We start from the raw sequence: 25,096 nt of genomic DNA, 5'->3' as shown, positions 1-25,096 counted from the left end.
TCAATTGTAATTTAAGTTTTTCTATATTGTCATTTACATAAATGATTTGGATGCGAGCATAAGAGGTACAGTTAGTAAGTTTGCAGATGACACCAAAATTGGAGGTGTAGTGGACAGCAAAGAGGTTACCTCAGATTACAGAAGGATCTGGACCAGATGGGCAAATGGGCTGAGAAGTGGCAGATGGAGTTTAATTCAGATAAATGCGAGGTGCTGCATTTTGGAAAAGCAAATCTTAGCAAGATTTATACACTTAATGGTAAGGTCCTCGGGAGTGTTGCTGAACAAAGAGACCTTAGAGTGCAGGTTCATAGCTCCTTGAAAGCGGAGACACAGTTGGTATGCTTTCTTTTATTGGTCAGAGTACTGAGGTCATATTGTGGCTTACAGGACATTGGTTAGGTCACTGTTGGAAAGGTCAAGAGGGTGGTGCCAAGTTGGAGGCTTGGGACTGGGATAAGGTGGGGGAGGGGAAAATGAGGAAACTTGTGAAATCCACATTAATCCCATATGGTTGTAGGGTCCTAAGGTGGAAGATGAGGCAATCGGGTGGTTAGGGTTTGGCGATGCAGGAGGCCCAGGACCTACATGTCCTTCATGGAGTGGGAGGGGGAGTTGAAGTGTTCAGCTACGGGGCAGTGGGGATGGTTGTTGTGGGTGTCCCAGAGATGTTCTCTGAAACAATTCGCAAGTTGGCAAAGTGTCTCCCCAATGTACAGGAGACCACATTGGGTGCAACGGATACAGTAGAAGACATTGGTGGAGGTACAGGTACATTTCTGTCAGATGTGGAAGGATCCTTTGGGACTGTGGATGGAGGTGAGGGGGGGTGTGGGTGGTGTGGGTGTAGGTTTTGCACTTCCTGTGGTGGCAGGGGAAGGTTCCGGGAGTGGGGTGTGGGGTGTGGGCTGGTAGGGGGCATAGATCTGGTAACGAAGTCGCGGAGGGCATGGTCTCTCCAAAATGCTAATGGGGAGTGTGGAATATATCCCTAGTGGTGGGGTCTGTTTGTAGGTGGCGGAAATGGCGGCGGATGATGCAACATATATAGAGGTTGGTAGGGTGGAAGGTGAGGACCAGGAGGGTTCTGTCCTTGTTCTGTTGGGAGGGAAAGGGTTCAAGGATGGAGGTGTAGAAAATGGAGGAGATACACTGGAGGGTATTGTCGATTCACCCAAGATTCACAAACCTGACATCCCCGAACGACTCATTGTCTCAGCCTGCTCCTGTCCCACTGAACCTATCTCTGCATACATTGACACCGTTCAGTCCCCCTAAGTCCAGAAACTCCCCACCTATGATTGGGACACTACCCACATCCTTCATTTCTTCCAAGACTTTTGTTTCCCCGGCCCCCTATGTCTTATCTTCACCATGGACATCCAGTCCCTGTACACATCTGTTCATGCCCTCCGTTTCTTCCTCTCACGCCATGCCAACCAGTACCCTTCCACTGACACCCTCATCTGCCTGGCGGAACTGGTCCTCAACCTTAACAACTTCTCATTCCAATCCTCCCACTTCCTCCAAACCAAAAGGGATAGCCATGGGCAAGCGCATGGGCCTCAACTATGTCTGTCTCTTTGTCAGTTACATGGAACAGTTCATCTTCCACAGGTTCACCAGCACCATCCCCCACCTTTTTCTCCGCTACATCGATTACTGTACTGGCACTACCTTGTGCTCCCACGAGGTGGTTGAACAGTTCATCAACTTCACTAACACCTTTCACCTGACCTCAAATTCATCTCGGACACCTCCCTCGACCTCTCCATCTCCATTTCCAGTGACGGACTAATGGACATCTACTACAAACCCACCGACTCCCACAGCTACCTGGACTACACCACGTCTCACCCTGTCTCCTGTACCTTTATCTATCTATTGCACTCTCAGCTACCTTCCCCCCTCCCATTTATCTCTCTGTCGCTGGCCCAAAAGCCTCATTCCTGCTGAAAGGCTTATGCCCGATATGTAAATCCTCTTGCTCCTCAGATGCTGCCTGACCTGCTGTGCTTTTTCAGTACCACATTCTCAACTCTGATCTCCAGCATCTGCAGTCCTCACTTCCTCCATTACAAGATCATAAGACATAGGAGGGGAAACAAAGCCATTTGGCCCATCAAGTTCACTCTGCCATTTAATCATAGCTGATGGGTGTTTCAATTCCACTCCCCGTAGCCCTTAATTCCTTGTGAGATCAAGAATTTATCAATCTCTGCCTTGAAGACACCCAATATCCCAGCCTCCACTGCGCTCTGTGGCAATGAATTCTACAGGCCCACCACTCTGGGTGAAAAAATGTCTCCTCATTTCCATTCTAAATTGACCCCCTCTAATTCTAACGCTGTGCCCATGGGTCCTAGTCTCCCCGCCTAATGGAAACAACTTCCCAATGCCCACCCTTTCTAAGCCATGCATTATCTTGTAAGTTTCTATTAGATCTCTCTCAACCTTCTAAACTCTAATGAATACAATCCCAGGATACTCAGCTGTTCACTGTATGTTAGGCCTACCATTCCAGGGATCATGCATGTGACTCTCCGCTGGACACAGTCCAGTGTCAGTATGTCCTTCCTGAGGTGTGAGGCCCATAATTGGATACCATATTCTAAATGGGGCCTAACTAGAGTTTTATAAAGTCTCAGAAGCACATCACTGCTTTTATGTTCCAACCATTGAGATAAATGACAACATTACATTTGCTTTCTTAATCATGGACTCAACCTGCGAATCAACCTTTATAGAATCCTGGACTAGCACTCTGATCTCTTTGTACTTTGGCTTTATGAATTTTCTTACCGTTTAAAATTTAGTCCATGCCTGTATATCCTACTATCTCCTGCTTGTCTCAATGCCAAACTTCGTTTAACACTTTTAGTAAATCCTAACAACCCCCTTTTATAGAGGTACAAAATATTTTTGAAATTAAGAGACTAAGAAATAATTTGTCTATTCACAATATGCTTCAATCTCAGAGTTGTCCACTGGAAAGCCTCAAGGTGAGGTGAATCCTATGTGCTCTTTTAACATGAGCATTCAAATGTGGTCATTGTACCTGAAAACAAAAGGCTGCTCGCTTAAGTACCCCACATCCCAAGTGCACCATGCCTCCATCTTTTAAAGTCCAAACTGGACATGTCCAACAGTAGGTCTGTAATGACATTCAAGCTGCTCTTCTCCCTATCAGTTTATCAAAGATTCAAGGGTGAATGGGATCAAAGAGCAGTGGAGGAACAACCCCTCAGACTCAGTGTAATCATGAAATACAGACACATACAAGTGGCACTTATTTCCGGTAGCTATGGACTACATGAATTGATCTAAAAACATATTAAATTGGACTGTAGCATGCAACAATCTCCACACCAATAGAGTAGGAACAGACTCCAACTTAAGGACTTCTACCTCCGCTTGACTGCAGGGTGGAATGCCACCCACAGCGCAGACAACGAATCTTATTTGATAACATTCCCGCGACGAGTCTGCCGACATTTTACTAAGTTCAAGACGCTACACAAATGCAAGTATTTCGGTTCGGTTCCACTGGGGATCCGCTCCTGGTTTTCCTTTCGTCCCGACGCGAGGCTCTTTGCTTCCTTGCAGCCAGCGGGGTTTCCGCACTCCAGCCATAAGGCGGCCAAAGGATGTTCAGTTACCCCGGGTGGCATTGAAGTTTTTTGGGTGGAGTGGTGGGGCTTGCACATGTATCCGTTGTGAATTGGAGCAGATGGGGGGGAAAATGCTGCGGCAGTGTGTGTCATGGGCGTTTTCGGTGGGGTTGTTTTTGATGGTTTCTGTTGGTAAATGTGAAACAGGCAAAGAGGAAGTGAGTGCTGCAAAAAGTTTGGTCTGGGGGCCGGGTCTGAGGGCTGATGTTGTGCTGCCGGTTCGATATTTCTATATCCAGGCGGTTACCCACACAGAGGAAAATGTCACCTATTCTCCCGGTATGTAAATTATTCCATATTAGAATTTTGGCCTTTTGAACTATTTTGTTCACTTCCAGATAGAAGATGGTCAATCTGTTGTTTGTGATTCACTGTATTAACTATATTGATTTGTAATAGTTCTGTGTAGCCAAGTGTAGGTTAACATCGCTAAACTTCAGGAGCATAGTCCCCATTATTGTTAAGCACTTGTCAGTGTTATTTTGCATGCACCTTTTTGTAACACTAAAATACATTCGATTCCTCACAAATAATAACGGAATTATGACCGCCACCAGACATCTGGGAGTCATTTAAAGACTGTAATTGAATTTTGACTGTAATTATAATTGTAATTTTTTTTATTGTCCCTATGTTTTTCTTTGTGCATATTTGTGCAAATTAAAAACCGCTCTGTGAATTTTCTATTGAGTCTTGCCCCTCCAGCAAAGATCTAATCTTGTGGGTTTTAAAAAACGTTTTCAATATTATAATATGTCAACAAAGAGTGTATAATAAGTAAAAATGAAAAGTAGTCATTCATTTTCCTTTTTAATTCAGGAAGTAATACATTCAATGTGGTGATCAAAGTACTGTCCTCCAGAGAACATGTCCGGCGCTATGTACCAGCACCCTTGGATCGAAATGATGGAACATTTCTTATGAGGTATCGACTCTATGGAACTGTCAGTGAAGGGCTAAAGATTGAAATATTTCATCAAGGTCAACACGTAGGCCAGTCTCCATATCTTTTAAAAGGTAAATTCAGATTTTACAAAAAGTGTTTGGGCAGAGGTAATAAGAGAAATCTGCAAAATGGGAAACAGTTCTATTGAATGGCGATTGGCCAGAACTGGAGCACAGTACTGAGACATGGTTGATTTTGAAGTTGCATTATTAAGTAATCATGCTTGTTTTAAGGCAATTTTGTATAGTGGAACTATGTCATAATGGGAAGGTAAAGGAAACAACAAGTGAGTTACAGAGTTCTACGGATGATTCTGCACAACATTTGGGATGTAGGAGTCCCGGAATGAATGTTCTGGAAGTGACTTGGGGGACAAGAGACAGCTGTACAGAAATCACAAAAAGGTTACAGCATTTACGGAGGTAATTCAGCTGTTAAGTCTGTGCTGGCCCTCTGGAGGAGCAATTCACCTGATCTCAGTCCCCGTTTACCTGGACCCCTGCAAATCTTTCCTTTTCAGATAATTACCCAATTCCTGTTTGAAACCCTCAATTAACCCTGGTTCCACACACATCCATACAGTGCATTTCAGTTCTCATGTCGCCATTGTTTCCTTTCGTTAATCACCTTTAATGTCTGCCCTCAGGTTCTTAATCCCTTCACCAATGGGAATAGTTTCACTCTATCAACTCTGTCCAGAATGCTCATAATTTTGAATTCCTCTATAAAATTTCTTCTCAACCTTATCTTCAACCCAATTTCTCCAATCTGTCTACATTACTGAAGTTCCTCATCCTTGAAAATGTCCTTGTCAACCTACTTTGCTCTGCAGTGTGGTGCCCAGAACTAGATGTAATTTTCCAGTAAAGGCCAAACCAATATTTAATATGGGTTTAATATGACTTTCTTGCTTTTGTAGTTAATGTGCTTATTAATAAAGCCCAGGATGCCACTCTTTAACCATGTTCTCTACTTGCTTTGGCCCTTCAACATTTTCTGTACATATATACCCAGGTCCCTTTGCGCATTTATTATAATTGTAATTTTTTTTATTGTCCCTATGTTTTTCTTACCACTTTTCACCAACTTGTCAGTATGTTCCACCAACCTGTCTGTGAACTTTACAAGTTCTACTCCACTCAACTAATGGTTCACAACTTGCAAAATGCAAATTTTGAAACTGTGTACCTTGTGCAACAAGGTCAACATCATTAATATACATTAGGAAGAGCAAGGGATATGATACCAATTCTGGGAAACCCTCTACAAATCTTCCAGTCTGAGAAACAACCATTGCCACTGCTATGTTTGCCGTTACTCGGCCAATTCTGTACCGATATTGCTATTCTGTATGAGCCTTAATTTTGTTCACAACTCTGTTGTGCACCACTTTATCAAACGTCTTTTGGAAATCCATGTCCATCACATCATGGACACCACTACTGTCATCTACTTGCCCATGTGAGTTATTAATTTTATCTGGATTTTATCATTTATGAAACCTTCACCACCAGCAAGGTTAAACTGATTGGCCTGTATTCGTTTGATTACAGCTTTGTTCAAAAATGAAGTAAAAGTAATATTTGCAATTTTCCAGTCCTCTGCTGTTACCCTAGAATCTAAGGAAAGTTGGAGAATTGTGATCCATGCCTCTGCAGTTTTCGTTTTGTGAGATCCCAGCTGGTGGTAACATTGGACAGGTCAGTTCCTAGAGTGAAACCTGGCTTGATAGACTAGAAGTTTCATTTTTGCATGTTAAAACACATTTGCAAGAAAATACCAATGTACTAAACAAAAGAACATTTATTATAAATAAGGGGAAAAAAATTACCCTGTACACTATTTGAGAATTATTTGAAACTGGAGAGAAAATTTAAAGGGAATGCTAGTCATAGGACAGTGTTGCTGGGCAACAGACATTTTGCCCTGTCTTTCTTTCTGTTTTCTAAAGCACTAAAGTATTCACCTGGTGGGTTTTCTTCCTTCAAGCCTCAGTTAAATATGTGTAAATGCATTTCCAGACAGCACTAACAGAAATCAAAAATGAAACTAAACCTTTCACTTCTTAATCCACACAATATAGAAATCAAACTTAAAACTGTACATTGATATTTCTGTGTTTGAACTCCATTTTGAAAATGACAATATATCACATTTTTCTTTCTTGGTCAGTTATGTGAGCTGCTTTGTTCCAAGTAGTGTCAAGGTTCTTGTGTTGTTGGAGCTGCACTATCCGAGGCAAGTGGAGTACATTCCATCACATTCCGGAGTTGTGACTTGTAGAAGGTGGGCCAGCTTTAGGGAGTCAAGAGGTGATTACGCACTGCAGGATTCTAGCTTCTGACCTATTCTTGTATCCACAGTATTTACATGGCTAGTCCAGTTCAGTTTCTGAGTTGTGGTAACCTCTGGGATGTTGATTGTCAGGGATTTGGTGAAGATAATACCGTTGAATGTCAAGGGTCAATGCTCAGATGCTCTCCTGTTGGAGACAGTCATTGCTGTCATTTCTGTGGCATGAATATCACTCACGCTTGTCAGTCCATGTCAAGATATTGACCTTGCCTTGCTGCATTTGCACTTGAACTGTTTCAATATCTGAGACGTTGAGTAGTGTTGAATGTTGTGCAATCATACCCAGTGCTGATCTTGCCATGGAGGGAATGTCAGTGATGAACCAGCTGAACATGGTTGGACCTGACACAGTACCCCAAGGAAGTCGCCTTGCTTACACTGGATTACTCTTTGTCTATTTCCATAGGCATGGAGTCATAGAGGTTTACAGCACAGGAAAAAGGCCCTTTGGCCCATTGAGACTGTGCTGGTCAAAAACAAGCACTTAACTATTATAATCCATTTTTCTAGCTCCTGGCCCATAGCCTTGTATGGCTTGGCATCACAAGCCCACGTCGAAACATTTCTTAAATATTTTGAGGGTTTCTGCCTCAACCATCCTTGCATGCAGTGAGTTCCAGATTCCCACCACCCTCTGGGTAAAACCTTTTTATCATGCCATCCCCTCTAAACCACCTACCTCCTACCTTAAATCCATGCCACCAATCTTTGATTTCTCCACCAATGGGGAAAAGGTCCTTCCTGTGTGCTATCACATTACAATTTTAATATTGTAAAATACTTACAGCAGTAATAATCAAAATATTGGAAGACTTTAGTAATCCTAGTTCAAACTTGGATAAGCTAAATGAATCTGGCAAAACTGAGGAAGATTTCCTTAGTACTGCATTCTGCGTTGGTAAATTTTCCCTCCAAGGGGAAGGATGTAAATTTGCAGATGTGAGGGTCATTGTGTTGGGTGGGGTTGCCTCTTGTGATTTTAAGGGCTGTCAGAAATGCAGTGTCGGCTGGGAAGAAGTGCTGTTAGTCAAGATAGAGAAAAATAACACCATAAATGGGTAGCTCTCTGAGCTAAATAATGGGGAAAATCTGTTGGAGGATAATGGTATAATCGACTATATTAAAGCCTGCATAGAGGCCAAAGTGGGAAGGTGCTTAATTACCAAGGTTTTAGTGAACATGAAATGTATAGGGAGAAATTTATAAAAAAAAAAGGAGCAAAGATAGAGAAAGAATAAGAATCGATTAACGTAAAAGAGAAATTCAAAGTTTTACCAGTAAAATGTTTATGTAAAAAAGTTGAGAAGTTAGTCATTTGGATCTGTTAACTAGTGAAGAGGATACTCTGAGTGTAGCAGTAAATGGAGGAGGTGGTAATGATGATGGTAGAAAGAAACCAAAGCAAAAGGGAAATACTACTGGTTGCCAGTTCTTAGTGTAGAAAGGCTACCTGGTCTGGATGGGATGCATCCCAAGTGACTAACAGAAATCAGTGAAAATTGTGGAGGTCCTGCCAATGGCCTCTAAGTCTCCTTGGATAAGGAAATGTGCCAGACTGGAGTATGAAAAACATTGCGCTTCTATTTTTTTATTATTACAAGTTAGGGAAAGGTAAAGAGACATACCGATCAATATCACTGGACTTGCAGTCTAAAGGCCCAGACTAAAGTCTGGCAATGTATGTTCAAAACCCACCATGGTAGTTGGTGGAATTCAAATTCAGTGAATAAATTTACATTTGAAAGGTACTCTCTGTAATGGGGATCATGATACTATCACTGATTCATTTATAAATGCATTTGGTTCACCGATGCCTCTTTAGGAAGGAAGTGTGCCATTGTTGACCCCAGACCCACTGCAATATGTCTGCAATTTTCAACCGCCTTATGAAACGGCTGAGGACGTCACATAGTTCAAGGGCAATTGGAGATGGGCAATAAATGCTGGCCTTGCTAGTGATGTTTACATCCCACGAAAGAATAAAGAAAAAAACAAATTTGCTTTCGTAGCATCTAGAAGGAGAAGTAGACCATTCAGCCCTTTGAGCCTGCTCTTCCATTTATTAAGACTATAGTTGGTCTTACAATCCTGCCTCCTACCATTACCCTTGACTCCCTGTCTATCAAATGGCTATTTAACTCAGCCTTGAGTTAATTCAGTGACCTAGACTCTTCTTTACTTTCTGTAGAATGGATTCCATACACTAATTGAGCGAAAAAAAATCTCATCTCTGTTTTTGCTTTTAAGACAATGTCCCGTAGTTTCTCCTACAAAAAGAGATGTCAGCAATCAACATAGAGAAGGCCTGAACAATCATTTTTGGTAGTGATAATTGTTACAAAGTTAATGTGTACAGTAATTACATATAACAATAATTGGCTGTATTCCTGCTTCTGTTATCAGGCCCAGTTTATCATGAATACTGTTACTGTCCAGAAGTGGAGCCCCAGATATGGAAAGATACTGTATCCTGCCCTGCAGAAGAGGAACAGATTTCTAGGGACTTCATTAATTTTCCCAGTATAGACCTCTCACTCCTCCTAGAAGAAGTACCAAACCGATTTGGTGATCGAGGAATTGTTCATTACACCATATTGAATAACCAGATTTATCGACGAACAATGGGACGGTACACCGATTTCAAAATGTTTTCAGATGAAATGCTGCTTTCTTTAGCCAGGAAAGTAGGTTTCAATAAAGTTATTTACTGATTTATTTTTTAACATAATCTGTTTTCAAGAAAGAACCCAAATTAAATAATGATTCATTTTGTATGTACTTTGCTTAGGTTCGATTGCCTGATGTTGAATTCTACGTAAATGTTGGCGATTGGCCACTAGAAACTCGCCAAATGAAGGACAATCCCTTGCCCATCATTTCTTGGTGTGGCTCTGAGGATACCACAGATATTGTCCTTCCAACATATGACATAACACGCTCTACATTAGAAACTCTGCGTGGTGTTACAAATGACCTCCTTTCCATTCAAGGACAGACTGGTAGGTTCTATTTCTGGTTACTTGTAAGCTCATAAAATTTCATAAAGTCATAGAGATGTACAGCATGGAACCAGACCCTTCGGTCCAACTCATCCATACCAGCCCGATATCCTAAATTAATCTAGTCACATTTGCCAGCACTTGACCCATATCCCTCTAAACCCTTTCTATTCGTATACCCATCCAGATGCCTTTTTAAATATTGTAACTTTACCAGCCTCCACCACTTCCTCTGGCAGATCATTCCACACACACACTACTCTTTATGTGAAAAAGTTGCCCCTTAGGTCCCTTTTAAATCTTTCATTTCTCACCCTAAACCTATGCCCTCTAGTTCTGGATTCCCCACCAGGGAAAAGATCTTGTCTGTTTACCCTATCCATGCCCCTCATGATTTTATAAACCTCTATAAGGTCACCCCCTCAGCCTCTACTGCTCCAGGGAAAACAGCTCAGCCTATTCAGCCTCTCCTTATAGCTCAACCCCTCCAACCCTGGCAACATTTGATGAATTGAATAACACAGCATATACACAGCACAACACAGCCATGTGGGCGGCACTGCTGCCTCACAGCGCCTGAGACCCGGGTTCATTTCCCGCCTCAGGCGACTGACTGTGTGGAGTTTGCACGTTCTCCCCGTGTCTGCGTGGGTTTCCTCCGGGTGCTCCGGTTTCCTCCCACAGTCCAAAAAATGTGCAGGGTCAGGTGAATTGGCCATGCTAAATTGCCCGTAGTGTTAGGTAAGGGGTAAATGTAGGGGTATGGGTGGGTTTCGCTTCGGCGGGTCGGTGTGGACTTGTTGGGCCGAAGGGCCTGTTTCTACACTGTAATGTAATCTAATCTAAAATCTAATAATCTAATCTACTGTAATAGCAATTTTAAAAAAAATTAAAGTTTTCATACATATGAACTAGGAACAAAGTAGACCACTTTGCCCATAAAGACTGCTCCAACATTGATTAAGATTGTGGCTGATGTATTAGTCCATGTTCCTACCTACCTTGATGAACCTTTCACTCCCTTGTTGTGAAGAATCTATCCATCCCCTTTTTGAAAAAAAACAAAGATACTGTTTCCTCCAGGTTTGAGGAGGAAGGCTGCAGACAGTTCACCATCCTCGAAGAGTCAGATGAGGAGAGTTTGTTTTCTCTTAATTTGTTGACCCCTTATTTTTAATCAGTGACCCGTAATCCTAAATTATCTAAGAGGAAATATGCCTTTCACATGTGTGCACTGTGTCAAGACTTCCCAGGATTTTCAATCAACACATTACTTATTCCTTTAAATGTCAGTCGATGCAAGTCTTGGCTGTCCACTCTTTCCTTGTGAGGCAACTCACTTTTTCCAAGTATTACTATAGTAATCTTTCCCTGAATTGCTTCCCATGCATTGACATTACCATTAGGTGATAGCTAAAATATCACCTCCAATTTTTGTTTTTAATTCCCCTGAATAAACAATAATATTCTATTAACTTTCCTAATTCGTCACTACGTATTTCCCAAGCATTTTGTTACTAAGTGGTCTTCTTGTTTTCCCTTGCCCCTTTGCTTCATTTTTTTGGTACTTCTAAGATCAGTTGTATGGAAGCAGGATTGTCCAGGGTATTGGAAACTAAGTTGAGGTTTAACCAAACAAACACAGCCATCAGTATCAACATTTCAAACCCTTGGCATGTCCCAAATCCATACTGATTTTTTTCTAATTGCCCATTTGAATGTCTGTAGTCATTAATCTGTAGCTGCCTCAGCAGTGAAACTACCTTTATCAAACTAGCAAATGGCATCCCATGTGACTTTAACTAAAATACACTATTCTTCATCATCCATCTTAACTGGCAGTGGTTTCTTATCTCTTAAATTTTGGGATTATTTCCGCAAACTCATCTGCCTTCTCAACCTCTATCTGTCCTGAAAACCTGTTCAGAACACAGGTCTTTGATCAAACCTTTGGTCATCCCTCCTAACTCTTGCATAATGGGAACTTATTCAATGTAACATTTATTAAGGTGTGGGCGATGTGTCTCCTTAGTTACTTTTGGAGGGCAATAACAACAACTTGTATTTATATATCACTTTTAACCCAATAACAAGTCCCAAGACGCTTTACAGGAGCACTATGAAACAAGATATGGCACCGAGCTGCAAAGGGAGATGTTGGGTCAGATAACTTGGTTCGGAGAAAATGAGGACTGCAGATGCTAGAGATCTGAGTTGAGAGTGTGGTGCTGGAAAAGCGCAGCAGGTCGGGCAGTATCCGAAGAGCAGGAGAATCGAAATTTCAGGCATAAGCCATTCATCTGGAATGACTCATTCCAAATGAAGGGCCTATGCCCGAAACGTCGATTCTCCTGCTCCTCGGATGCTGCCTGACCTGTTTTTCTAGCATCATACTCTCGACTCAGATAACTTTGTTAAAAGGTAGGCTGTAAGGAATATCTTTAATGAAGCAAAGAGGTGTAAGTAAGGAATTCCAGATGTTGGCGTAAGGCAACTGAAAATATAGCCACTGATGTTGGAATGATTACAATTAAGGGTATTCAAAAAGTCTGACGAGTGTGGATATTCGACTGGGTTATAGGATACAAGGTGATCACTGAGCTGGGAAGGGGAAAGATCATGGAGAGATTTGAATGTAGAATGTGGAATACCAACGTGCTTTGGAATATTTGAGTCTAGGGTATTAATGAGGGTTTCACAAGAGCTTATGCTTGAAATGTTGACTCTCCTGTTCCTTGGATGCTGCCTGACCTGTGCTTTTCTAGCACCACACTTTTTGACTCCGATTTCCAGCATTTGCAGTCCTCACTTTCTCCAAGCTGAGGGCCATGTAAATTGAGGAGATGCAACAGAGGTAGGAAGAAGTGGCTGTAGCGATGGCACAAATACTTAGATTGAAGATTGTTCTTGGAGTCAAAACTGGTACTTCTCTTGTGAAATGGTTATTTTAATCTTGGACTATTGCCAAAGAGAGAAAGTGACTAACTTGGTAGCTAAGGAACTGTTTGGAATGGGAACAGAAGTCTACGATTTTAGTCCTCCCAATACTGTATTATCAGTAATTTCTGCTTATCCAGCACTGAATATCACATACAGACAGTCTCCCGATTTTGAATGGATCCCGCTCGCATTGATTTTGTCCCGCATTGTGTTCTGACTTGGGTACCATGTAAAATAGCTGTTCGTAAGTATGAGGAAATATTTGTATGTTGGACCTTTATTTGGTTTTTATTTGTTATTTTAAACTGCGGATGCTGTAAATCAGGAACAAAAACAATTTGCTGGAAAAGCTCAGCAGGTCTGACAGCATTTGTGAAGAGAAATCAGAGTTAACATTTTGGGTCTGGTGACCCTTCCTCAGAACTGGAGGGTTAGTTTTGAGTTCTGAGGAAGGGTCACCAGACCCAAAGCATTAACTCTGAATTCTCTTCACAGATGCTGCCAGACCTGCTGAGCTTTTCCAGCAGCTTCAGTTTTTGTTCCTTTAAAATGATATTCTTGTATGGGATTGTGTATGTGTCAGTACAAGCGTTAGTAAGTCAGATGTTCATAAATCAGGGACACCTCTATGTAGTACGATCATTTTAACAGTGGTGAGAAGCTGAGGGGGTGGTCATGAGGTGGAGCTAGATGTCAGTGACATCTGAAAACTAACTACTTTCGGATGTTATCGCAGAAAGGCAGAATATAGGTGATCAAAAGTGAGAGGTCCACAGGTATCTGGAAGATGAGAATGGAACCAGTCCCACCCAACTGAACATTTGGAGAGCCATTGGAGTTGGATGATGTGTTTGATCTTATCAAAGGCTGCAGACAAAAAGAGAAGGATGAGAGAAGATAGCTTCCTTTGTGACTGCAACATAGGATACTGCTTATGATCTGAATATCAGCTGTTTCAGTAATGTTGTAAGGGAAGATTGGAGACATTCATGCATGGAGCTCAAGGAAAGATATGCATGGATCTGGGAGGATCTGTACCGGGATAGGAGGATCAGAGTAGTTTTAAATTTAGGAGACAAGGTTCTGCAAAGTAGACCTATTAGTAAAGTTTGATCACATGGGATTCATGGTGAGTTTGCAAATTGGATACAAAATTGACAAAACAGCAGGAGACAGTGGTGGTGGAGGGTTGTTTTGGAGGCCTGTGATCAGCAGCAATCCACAGGGATCAGTGCTAGGTCCACTTTTGTTTGTCAACATATAAATGATTCGGGTGGGAATATAGAAGACACTGTTAGTAAGTTTACGGATGACACCAAAATTGGTGGTATAGTGAACAGTGAATAAGGTTAGCTAAGATTACAAAGAGGTCTTGATCAATTGGGCCAATGGGCCAAGACGTGGCAGGTGGCGTTTAATTTAGATAAATGCGAGGTATTGCGTTTTGGTAATACACACAAGGGCAGATTTATACTGTTGCCCATGGGAAGTTTTATAGAACAGAGACGTAGGGGTTCAGTTGTTTGAAGTTTGCGTCATGTGTAAACAGAGTGGTTAAGAAGGCATGTAGCATGCTTGCCTTCATTGCTCAAACCTTTGAGTATAGCAGTTGGGGTGTCATGTTGAGGTTGTAAGGGACGTTGGTGAGGCCTCTTCTGTGTCTAGTTCTGGTCACCCTGTTATAAGAAGGCTATTAATGAACTGAAGAAAGTTCAGGAAAGATTTACCAGGATGTTGCCAGGAATGGAGAGTTTGAATTAAAAGGAGAGGCTGGATAGGCAAGAACATTTTTTCCTTAGAATGTTGAGGAGTGATCTTATAGAAGCTTATAAAATCATGACAGGCATAGATAAAGTGAATTGCAAATGTCTTTTCCCTAGGCATTTAAGTGTAGGGGCATATTTTTAAGGTGAGAGGAGAAAGACCTTTAAATTTAAAAATAAGGAGGGGCAACAGAGTGTGAAATGAACTTCCAGAGGAAGTGGTGAATGTGGGTACAGTTACAATGTTCAAAATTTGGATAAGTACATGAACACGAAATGTTTGGAGGGGTATGGGTCAAGTGCAGGCAGTGGGACTAGTTTACTTTGGGATTTGGATCAGTCGGATTGAAGGGTCTGTCTTGAGAACTGTTAAAATATTAGATGGGAAACAGAAGGGAAAGTTGAAATATTAAGAACTAATAACAGTATGTTTGAAGTTACTCAGATTATTTTTGTTTCTTACAAAATGCAAGGTCCTGCCTGGGAAAATAAAACCGAGCAAGCTTTTTGGAGAGGGAGGGACAGTCGAGAAGAAAGGTTGAAACTAGTGAGGATCTCCAAAGAGCATCCTGACCTTTTGGATGCTGGAATAACTGCCTATTTCTTTTTTCGTGAAGAAGAAAAAGAACTCGGGAAAGCACAATTGATCAGTTTCTTTGACTTCTTTAAGGTATGATTTGCTGGATAAATGAAGCAATTATTTTTTAAAAATTTTTTAATTTTGAAATTTTGTTGTAAAATGCAGTGTTATTTAGGTTGCAATTTGGAGTATTAGGATCCAGGTATATGTACAGATGGACTCCTTCAATTTCCCTCACCCTGTTGAATTCCTCCTGTCACTTATGTTGGTACAGATTGGTAGAGGCTAGAAAGATGGTCGTTTCTCGGCCTCTAAACCTATTGATACAGATACAACCATGGATGGACAGAGTGATTTTTTTTTTAAAAGTGTTAAATGCTAAGGTTACTTATAGAAATTGCTAGCCTTGCAATTCACATCACACAGAATGTTGTGACGCTGAAGTATTTAACGTGGAGGGTGCTATAGTCAACAATTATACTGCATCACAGAAGGCATTCTGATATTTATGTTATCCAACCCCTTCTATTCCTACCTCCACTGCAACCAGATATTGTACTAGTTGTAATCATATAATGACACCAATGTTTACTTTTTCTACCCTGTAAACAAAAATTGAATTATGAAATTTTGATAGCCTTCCAAAGTACTGAATCCTGAATTTGGAACATCTGAAACCGAGCACAATTCTATTGGAAAACAACAGTCATGCTCCAGAATGGAGGCCTGAGGATCATCCAGCGTTTGCCCTTTGATTTTATTGTTCTGAAGAGCTGTAGTAAGCTAACCAATTTTGGCCAAAGCTCATACCCATGTTAGGCCTCATGGAGGCGAAGAGGAAAACAATTAAATGTGGCTAGGCCAATAGCAGTTCACCTTTCTTTGTGGAGCCAAGGGAAGCCTTCCTGCTCCTTGATTTAAAAAAAAATTAGACAGAGATTTGAGTCTTTAGTTTTGACTGACATGCAGCAGTCATAGAGATGTCCAGCACAGAAACAAATTCTGTGGTCCAACTCGTCCATGCCAACCAGATATCCTAACCTCATTTAATCCCATTTGCCAGCACTTGGCCCATATCACTCTAAACGCTTCCTATTCATATACCCATCCAGATGCCTTTTAAATGCTGTAATTATACCAGCCTCTACCATTTCCTCTGGCAGTTCATTCCATAGGCGTACCACCCTCTGCACCCTTAGGTGCTTTTTATATCTTGCCCCTCTCACCCTAAACCTATGCCCTCTAGTTCAGGACACCCCACCCCAAAACCCTGGGAAAAGACCTTGTCTATTTATCCTATCCATACCCCTCATGACTTTATAAACCTCTATAAGGTCACCCCTCAGCCTCTGACACTCCAGGGAAAACAGCCCCAGCCTATTCAACCTCTCCCTATAGCTCAAATCCTCCAACCCTGACATCATTTGATGCAGCACAGTGGCTCAGTGATTTGCACTGCTGCCTCACAGCACCAGGGTCCCAAGTTCGATTCCAGCCTAGGGCGACTGTCTGTGTGGAGTTTGCACATTCTCCCCGTGTCTGCGTGGGTTTCCTCTGTGTGCTCCGGTTTCCTCCCACAGTCCAAAGATGTGCAGGCCAGGTGAATTGGCCATGTTAAATTGCCCATAGTGTTAGGTGTTTTAGTCAGAGGGAAATGGGTCTGGGTGGGTTACTCTTCAGAGGGTTGGTGTGGACTGGTTGGGCTGAAGGGCCTGTTTCCACACTGTAGGGAATCTAATCAAACATCCTTGTAAATCCTTTCTGAACCTTCTCAAATTTCACAACATCCTTCCGATCGGAAGGAGACCAGAATTGCATGCAATATTCCAAAAGTGGCCTAACCGATGTCCTGTACAGCCACAACATGATCTCCCAATTCCTATACTCAATATTCTGACCAATAAAGGAAAGCATACCAAATGCCGTGTTCACTATCCTATCTGCCTATGACTCTACTTTCAAGGAACAATCAACTTGCACTCCAAGGTCTCTTTTTTCGGCAACACTCCCCAGGATCTTACCATTAAGTCCAGCTCTGATTTGCTTTTCCAAAATGCAGCACCTCACATTTATCTAAATTAAACTCCACCTGCCACTTCTCAGCCCATTGGCCCATCAGATCAAGATCCCGTTGTATTCTGAGGTAACCTTCTTTGCTTTCCACTACACCTCCAATTTTAGTGTTATCTGCAAACTTACTAATTATACCTCCTGTGTACACATCCAAATCATTTACATAAATGATAAAAAGTAGTGGACCCAGCACCGATCCTTGTGGCACATCACTGTTCACAGGCCTCCAGTCTGAAAAACAACCCTCCACCACCATACTCTATCTTCTACCTTTGAGCCAGTTCTGTATCCAAACAGCTAGTTCTCCTTGTATTCCATGACATCTAATCTTGATAACTAGTCTCCCATGAGGAACCTTATTGAACGCCTTACTGAAGTCCATATAGATCTCTGCCTTTATTCCTGATGAAGGGCTTTTGCCCGAAACGTCGATTTTGCCTGTCTTCGGATGCTGCCTGAATTGCTGTGCTCTTCCAGCACCACTGATCCATATAGATCATGTCTACCGCTCCGGCCTCATCAATCCTTTTTTGTTACCTCTCATTTCCCACGCACCAAGATTTGCTGACTATCCCTAATCAGTCCCTGCTTTTCCAAATACATGTAAATCCTGTCCCTCAGGATTCCCACCAACAACTTGCCACCACCAATGTCAGGCTCACCAGTCTATAGTTCCCTTACCAGCTTTTCCTTACAACCTTTCTTAACTAGTGGCACTACGTTATTCAACCTTCAGTCTTCCGACACCTCACCTGTGACTATCGTTGATACAAATATCTGAGCAAGGGGTCCAGCAATCACTTCCCACAGAGTTCAAGAGTACACCTGATCAAGTCTTGGGGATTTATCCACTTTCATGCATTTCAAGACATCGAGCACCACCACCTCTGTAACATGGACATTTTTCAAGATGTCAACATCTATTTCCCCACATTCTGTATCTTCCATGTCCTTCTCCACAGACAACGTTGATGCAAAATACTTATTTAGTATCTCACCCATCTCCTGCGGCTCCACACATAAGCCGCCTTGCTGATCTTTGAAGGGTCCTATTCTCTCCCTTGTTACCCTTTTGTCCTTAATGTATTTATAAAACCCCTTCGGATTCTCCTTAACTCTATTTGCCAAAGCTCTCTTGTTCTCTTTTTGCCCTCCTAATTTCCCTCTTAAGTATACTCCTACTGCCTTTATTCTCTAAGGATTCACTTGATTTCTCCTGTCTATGCCTGACATATGCTTCCTTTTTCTTAACCCCTTTGAGGGATTATCACATAGACATCTCCTCACGCAGAAACAATAATCCATGATCATTTTAAATGATTTTAGATATCTGATTCAAAAATGAAGCCTTAATTTTAACATTCAAGACAATCTTTTAAAAATTCAGCATCAAACCAAATGTCTCAGCAGTTAATGTGCAAGTAAGTAGCTTATTGTTGAGTCTGTTTCACACCTGGAAAACAGATGCAACAATGCTGACTTAGATTGTTGATGTTGATGCTGGTGCTGATGTTGATTTTTATTTCCCCTGACTTACTTTCTTTTAACTGCAAAGCAGAACCTATCATTAGTGTATTTAAACTCAGACACAACGCCTACAATTTGTATTTCTTGTATGTATTTGATTAAATCGACTTACAGAAACATAAATAACATTTAATGTATTAACATATTTTGTTTTCTATTGTGAATCTAACTTACAAAATATCAGCAGAGAATAAACTTAAAAATATTACATCATATCAACCTTATCTTGTTAAGTGTTTTTTAATTATTTAAATTAATTTTTAAGGTCAATCCTTGTCATTACTATTAAAAAAAATGTACCATTTTTAGGAGGGTTTTTGTCGATGTTTTTTAAATATTCAAGTGAACTTTTTTTGAATTGAGATGAGATGTGTTTCTGAACATTTTTCCAGTATAAATACCAAGTGAATGTGGATGGTACTGTGGCAGCTTACAGGTTCCCGTACCTTATGTTGGGTGACAGCCTTGTGATGAAGCAGGATTCTAAATATTACGAGCACTTCTACAGATCTCTGAAGCCATGGAAACATTATGTTCCGCTGAAGAGAGATATGAGTGATGTTATTGAGAAGATTAAGTGGGTGAAGGTAAGTGAGTGAGTTGCAATATTATTAAAACTAAATATGTAGAATTCCCTCAAAGACTGGATAAATGTGGTATGTGTCACTAAACCAAAGATTTAGGAAGGTATTCCTTTCATTCTGATTATGCTGAGTTAGTGTCTCTGTGGAAGCCAGTTTGCACATATCACTAGGTGGCTAGTGTGTGATTTAGATTAGTGTTGATAGCATGAGTTCATCTCCTATTTTAGCTGAGGTGGACCAGTGGTTTCCTCTCTGTCTTGCCCCACAAAGTGAAAGGCAATGGTAAACCAACATTGACATATAAAAATTGCCAAGAAAAACAGCTTAGAATGAAGTATAAGCAAACAAGGTCAAGGACCTGCCTTAGGGTCAAACAATCATGAACAAAAGAAGTCCCTCTCCATGTAGTATTGGTGCAACAAACTCATAGTCTGGATAGAGAATAAATAGCTAGTAAGTTGTTTCTACATAGTAATCAAATTTTGTGATTTCACTTTTTTAGGAACTGTGCAGATATGGTAGTGAGAAAGGTGCACAAATGAGTATTTATTGTTGTGACCAAATGTGATTTGTAGCAAAATATAAATTGTGCACATATCTAACAGTGAAACAAACAGATCAGTTCTGAAACTGATTATAACGTAACTTAAATCCAGATTTAAAAGCAAATTTATACAAAATGATTTAAGTGTTCTTGACGAGGAAGTTGCCCTTTTAAAGGCAAATTTAAGTTTAACAAACTTCAGTATTAATAATATGTAATAATGGCTTGGGTTATTCTAAGTTATGAGGATCGCTATCTGCTAATATAATCACATTGCAGAGTTTCCTTTAGGGATACATAGTTTTATTGATAACAGCTGTAAGTTATCTACCCATGGGCCTTGTATTAGGACATTGCTATATCATGCTGTCATATTGGCCAGACTTTAACATAAGTAAATCTACTTGGGTAATAATTATTTATTTGATATAAAAATTTTTTACAACAAATACAGTAATCCATGCCACAAGAGTAACGCAGATTGGCATTTTGATGCAATTTAATTTTCTGTTACAATTATTATTTGGAACATGTGATAATTTGATTTATATATTAATATGCCAGTCTGTTCATGGAGTTGTTGAATATTTTTGTAAATCTTTTACTTTCCATCTCTTAAAGTAGTAAATTTTGAAAATGCATGATGATGGAAAATTATGTAGAATGCAGTATGGAAATCTGAATGCACAGTAGTTTTCCTTTTTTGTGGGTGTCACATGACAAGGCCAACATTTGTTGCTCACCTCTCTTGAACTAACTGGTTCTTAACAGTCCCCTTAAATGGCCTAGAGAACCAATCATATTGCTGTTGGTCTGGAGTCACATGTAGGCCAGACCAGATAGGGATTTCCTTCTCAAATGGACATTAGTGAACTAGATGGATTTTTTATGACAATTGATCATGATACATTGTTCACCATTAGAGTGGCTTTTAATTATGGATTTTTCTGAATTCCAATTTAACTATGCCATGGTGTACTTTGAACCCAAACCCCCAGAAAATTAGACTGAGTCTTTGGATTACTAGTCAAAAAGTGTGGCACTGGGAAAGCACAGCCAGTCAGACAATATCCAAGGAGCAGAAGAGGCAATGTTATGAGTATAAGCTCTTCAGCTGCTGCCTGACTGACTGACTGTGCTTTTTCAGCGCCACACCTTTTGACTCTGATCTCCAGATCTGCAATCCTAACTTTCTCCTCTTTGGATTACTAGTCCAGTGACTAATTACACATCCAATACCTTACCAAAGCCTCTCCAAAAAGCAGTAACATTATTTTGAAATAGATATAAACCCTATACAAAGTACTCATCAAAGTGTGAACCTTGTTTTATATTTGTAACAATGCAATGACTAACAAACGTTTGTGAATGGAAAGCTGTGAACCTCTTGCTAAAATCTCTTTCATTTTTATTGATCTTCTCTTAGGATAATGATGCTGAAGCACAGAAAATTGCCAGATCAGGACAAGCTCTAGCTCGAGATCTCCTGCAACCTTCAAGTCTTTATTGTTACTATTACATAGTCTTACAGGTTTGAGAAACTTAATAGATCTATTTATTAGATTGTACAGTCCTATAAGACAGTTTTATACTGAGTTCTAGGATGGGGTACTTTGATTCATCTGGATGAGTGGATGATAACACTAATGGAAGGAAACATTAGGGATAAAGTACTCATTGTTGATGGATCTTTGATGATTCCTTAAAAGCACTTTTGTCATTTTTATATGTTTTGCTGTTCAGAAACTTGGGATTCCTACATGGAATCTTTATACACCCTTAATTTTGTCAGTAAAGTAGTCATGTGGATTTACTGGGATAAAATCCACATGGGAAAATCAGAGTCTGTTGCATATTTTTTAAATTGGAACTGCAGTTCTTTATTCTCTGTCTCTGTACAATAATTAAAGGCCTGAGGATCTTCTTTTAAATTATAGCTATTTCTTTATCCTAATAATTTATGAATTTTCTGATTTGGTTGTTTAGTGGTAATGGGTAGAGAAAATTTTTGGAATGGTATAAAATTCATTTTTTATTTGTATGGACTGAACTTTTAGATCATTATTATGGCATAATTATTATTTCTGTAATTATTTTGAGCTAATAGGAAAAGATGCAGACAATTGAACTAGTTTAACCTGATACGGGAGCAGTTATTCTCGATTGTTTTCAGCAATGTTTTGGATCAAGTGATTCCAGTTTTATTTTGTGTTAGCATTCGGACGTGGAGACAGTAGTTAGCTACCTTCTGTCACTAAACGCTGTTTTTAATGTCATTCTGTGTTCTGTACAGACTGCTAAACATTCAGATCATTGTTTGAAATGTTAGCTAATGTCTTTTCATATTCTGTTGTGCTATTCTTCGATGTCTGAACTGCAAAAACACTAGCATATCAAAAGCTATCATTTCATCAACAGTGGGACCAGGAATTTCAATTGCCATTATATTTAGTGATTGTAATATAGCAAGTTATTTTTCTGCACATAAGTCCCTCCAATTAGAGTAGCAGAATATTGAACCTGATTTGGGGAATACAATATATTTGTATATCTTGTCACTGCCTGCCATCAGAAAGTAACTCATCTCAATAATACTATATTATCATTACACCTGTTAAACTGGTGGCAATTTTTAAATTTAGATTGCTTTTCCTTTCTACTGTTTAGGAGTATGTCAAACGACAGACTACTAAGCCTGAAATCCGCAATGGAATGGAGCATGTTCTTCAGCCAACTGATAATGAGTCTTTCTGTAACTGCAAGAGAATAGCCAATATCAAGGAAGAACTTTAACTGTAATCAGCACCATTACCTTTGTTAATTTTGTATGCGTTACTTGAAAAAAATCTCTCTTCCTTTCCTCAACTGTTTCCAGAAAGAGCCTGAAGTAATGTGCATTTAGATGTGAATTAAAGTGTCACTTCCAGTAGCCATTATTCACCACACATTTTCTTTTCCCCTCTAAACCTAATGCTGCTTTTGTGTATAATGTTAATTTTATCCTCATGGTGTCAAATTGACTATATGAAATGTGAACTTTAGAAATTAAACTTGTAGCAGGAGTGATGTGCTGAAGTTTGTAACTTAGAATTAGTTTGTAGTTAATCAAGCTGTAATTCGCAAGTCAAGACACACCAAATATATTTCACCTGATTTTGTCAGTAAGCACAGTGCAAAGTGTTGCATATAGTCTATCAGGGTTCATCTGACTTGATTCTTGAATCAACCTGATATTTATTACGGGACCATTTTCAAACCAGTTTATTTCAACACCGTCTCACTGTATAGGTATTATATTTATATATACTGATACTTTTTAAGACTTTTTTGTAAAATACAATTCGAATATACTTTCTCAAAATGTTTTATTTTAAAATAGTCATTCCAGGTGTGTTGAAACTTTGTAAGAAATATTAAACTGTATGTTGTAAAGTAAGGTAATATTCACAGTATAAAGAACTGGTAGAATGAGTTGTGATTCAAAGATTAGAGGTTGCAGGACTGATATTGTCATCCCTGGTGCAGTGTGGTTCATTGATTATCAAACTCTCCACTAGAGAAAACAAACTGTTCACCTTTCAGGAAGGAAATAAGTAATACAAATGATTTATCTATTAAATCTTATGTTACAAATTGGAAATCACATTGCACTGGTTATAAATGATTCATGGCAAATTAGTTCATATTTTTTAGACAAGTACGGTTTTTCTTAGGTTGCTGGATTCATTCAGGGACTGTGAAAAATAAACACATGGCTGCAGCTAGCACATTCTTTTAATCACATCTAGTCCATACTAGTTGTGATCTGATCACATTTCTGTGTTCCAAACAATGTGGAGCAATGAGCTATACTATATTAGATCATCTTTAGACGTATATATTTGATTTATGTAGACTAAGCTAGCAAACAACTGGCTGTAAATGGGACAGCTCCACTTAACACATACTGATTTATTTTTTCTTTTATGGGATGTGAGCAGTGCATCCTTCCCAAGGTCAGCATTCGTTGCTCATCTAATTGTTTTGGAGCAAATAGAGATTAACTGCTGCCTCAAACTACTGCAGTCCATCTCATGGAGATGGGCAGTTCTGGGCTTTGACCCAACAACAATGAAAGATAGTCAATTATAGTTCCAGTTCAGAAAGCTGTGGTTTAGAGAGCAATTTATGGTAAGTGGTGTTCCCATGTATCTGCTGCCCTGTGCTTTTACATGGTTGAGATGGTCAGTTTGAAAGGTGCTATCAAATGAACTTTAGTGAGTTTCTGCAGTGCATATTGTATATGGTATACGCTGCTGCCACTATGTTTTGGTAGAGTGAATGTTTGGTGGCGTCAGTTAATTGAGTTGGCTGGTTTGTGATGCAGAATGGTGCCAACAGAAAGGGTTCAATCTCTGTACCACCTAAGATTATTATGAAGAACTTCTCTTCTCAGCCTTGACCCTAGCCTGAGGCATGGTAACCCTCTGGTTAAATGCTCTACCAGTTATTTATATCTCATAAGAAACAATTTCAGTTTCAAATTTTAAAGTGGTGATAGGGTGCCAATCAAGTTACTGCTTTGTCTTGAATGATGACGAGTTTTTCTGGAGTGTTGGAACTGCATTCGTCCAGCCACGTGGAGAGTATTCTATCACACTGACCTGTCCCTTGTTGGTGTACAGGTTTTGGAAGTGAGGAGGAAATTACTTGCTACAAAATTCCCAGACCTGTCTTGTCATGGTATTTGTATGGGTCGAAGTGGTTACTTTTCAGATCAATGGTAATCTCGGACGATAGTGCAAGATTCAGTGATGCTAATGCTGTTAAATGTCAAGAGGAGGTGGTTAAATTCTGTATTGTTGGAGATGGAGTGGTGCTAATGTTACTGTCACTTATCAACCTCAATATTCTTTAGGTCTTGCTACACGTGGACATGGACTACTTTGGTATCTGCATAAAAGCAAATGCTGTTGAACACTGCAATGATCAGCGAACACACCAATATGACTTTAATGTGCCAAGTCTTTGAAATGTGTTTGTATGAATTCCTTCCTTCCTTACTACTGTTGCTGTACACATCTGCATTCTGGTCATCAATGAGGAAATAAAACATGTGGTTCTATGAAGCTGAA

The 25,096-nt window shown here is 40.1% G+C and overlaps 1 protein-coding gene across 3 annotated transcripts; it reads left to right on the top strand.

Moving 5' to 3' along the window:
• The first annotated feature begins 3,474 nt into the window (after positions 1–3,474).
• On the top strand, positions 3,475–25,096 carry poglut3 (protein O-glucosyltransferase 3). Of its 3 annotated transcripts, XM_043691854.1 has the most exons (9): positions 3,560–3,950; positions 4,491–4,688; positions 9,376–9,656; positions 9,761–9,971; positions 15,148–15,344; positions 19,247–19,441; positions 21,409–21,513; positions 22,650–22,777; positions 24,880–24,968. In XM_043691854.1, the coding sequence occupies exons 1-8, from the start codon at positions 3,731–3,733 to the stop codon at positions 22,773–22,775; spliced, it is 1,533 nt and encodes a 510-aa protein (XP_043547789.1). In that variant the 5' UTR covers positions 3,560–3,730; the 3' UTR covers positions 22,776–22,777; positions 24,880–24,968. The 3 variants fall into 3 exon arrangements, with proteins under 3 accessions (XP_043547791.1, XP_043547789.1, XP_043547790.1); XM_043691856.1 differs by having other exon boundaries at positions 3,475–3,950; positions 22,650–25,096; XM_043691855.1 differs by lacking the exon at positions 22,650–22,777 and having other exon boundaries at positions 3,561–3,950; positions 24,880–25,096.

The sequence above is a fragment of the Chiloscyllium plagiosum genome, chromosome 6 (assembly GCF_004010195.1).
Source record: "Chiloscyllium plagiosum isolate BGI_BamShark_2017 chromosome 6, ASM401019v2, whole genome shotgun sequence".
Classification (NCBI taxonomy): domain Eukaryota; kingdom Metazoa; phylum Chordata; class Chondrichthyes; order Orectolobiformes; family Hemiscylliidae; genus Chiloscyllium; species Chiloscyllium plagiosum.
Note: the sequence above shows the minus strand (reverse complement) of the source record. Positions and strands in the feature narration are given on the sequence as shown.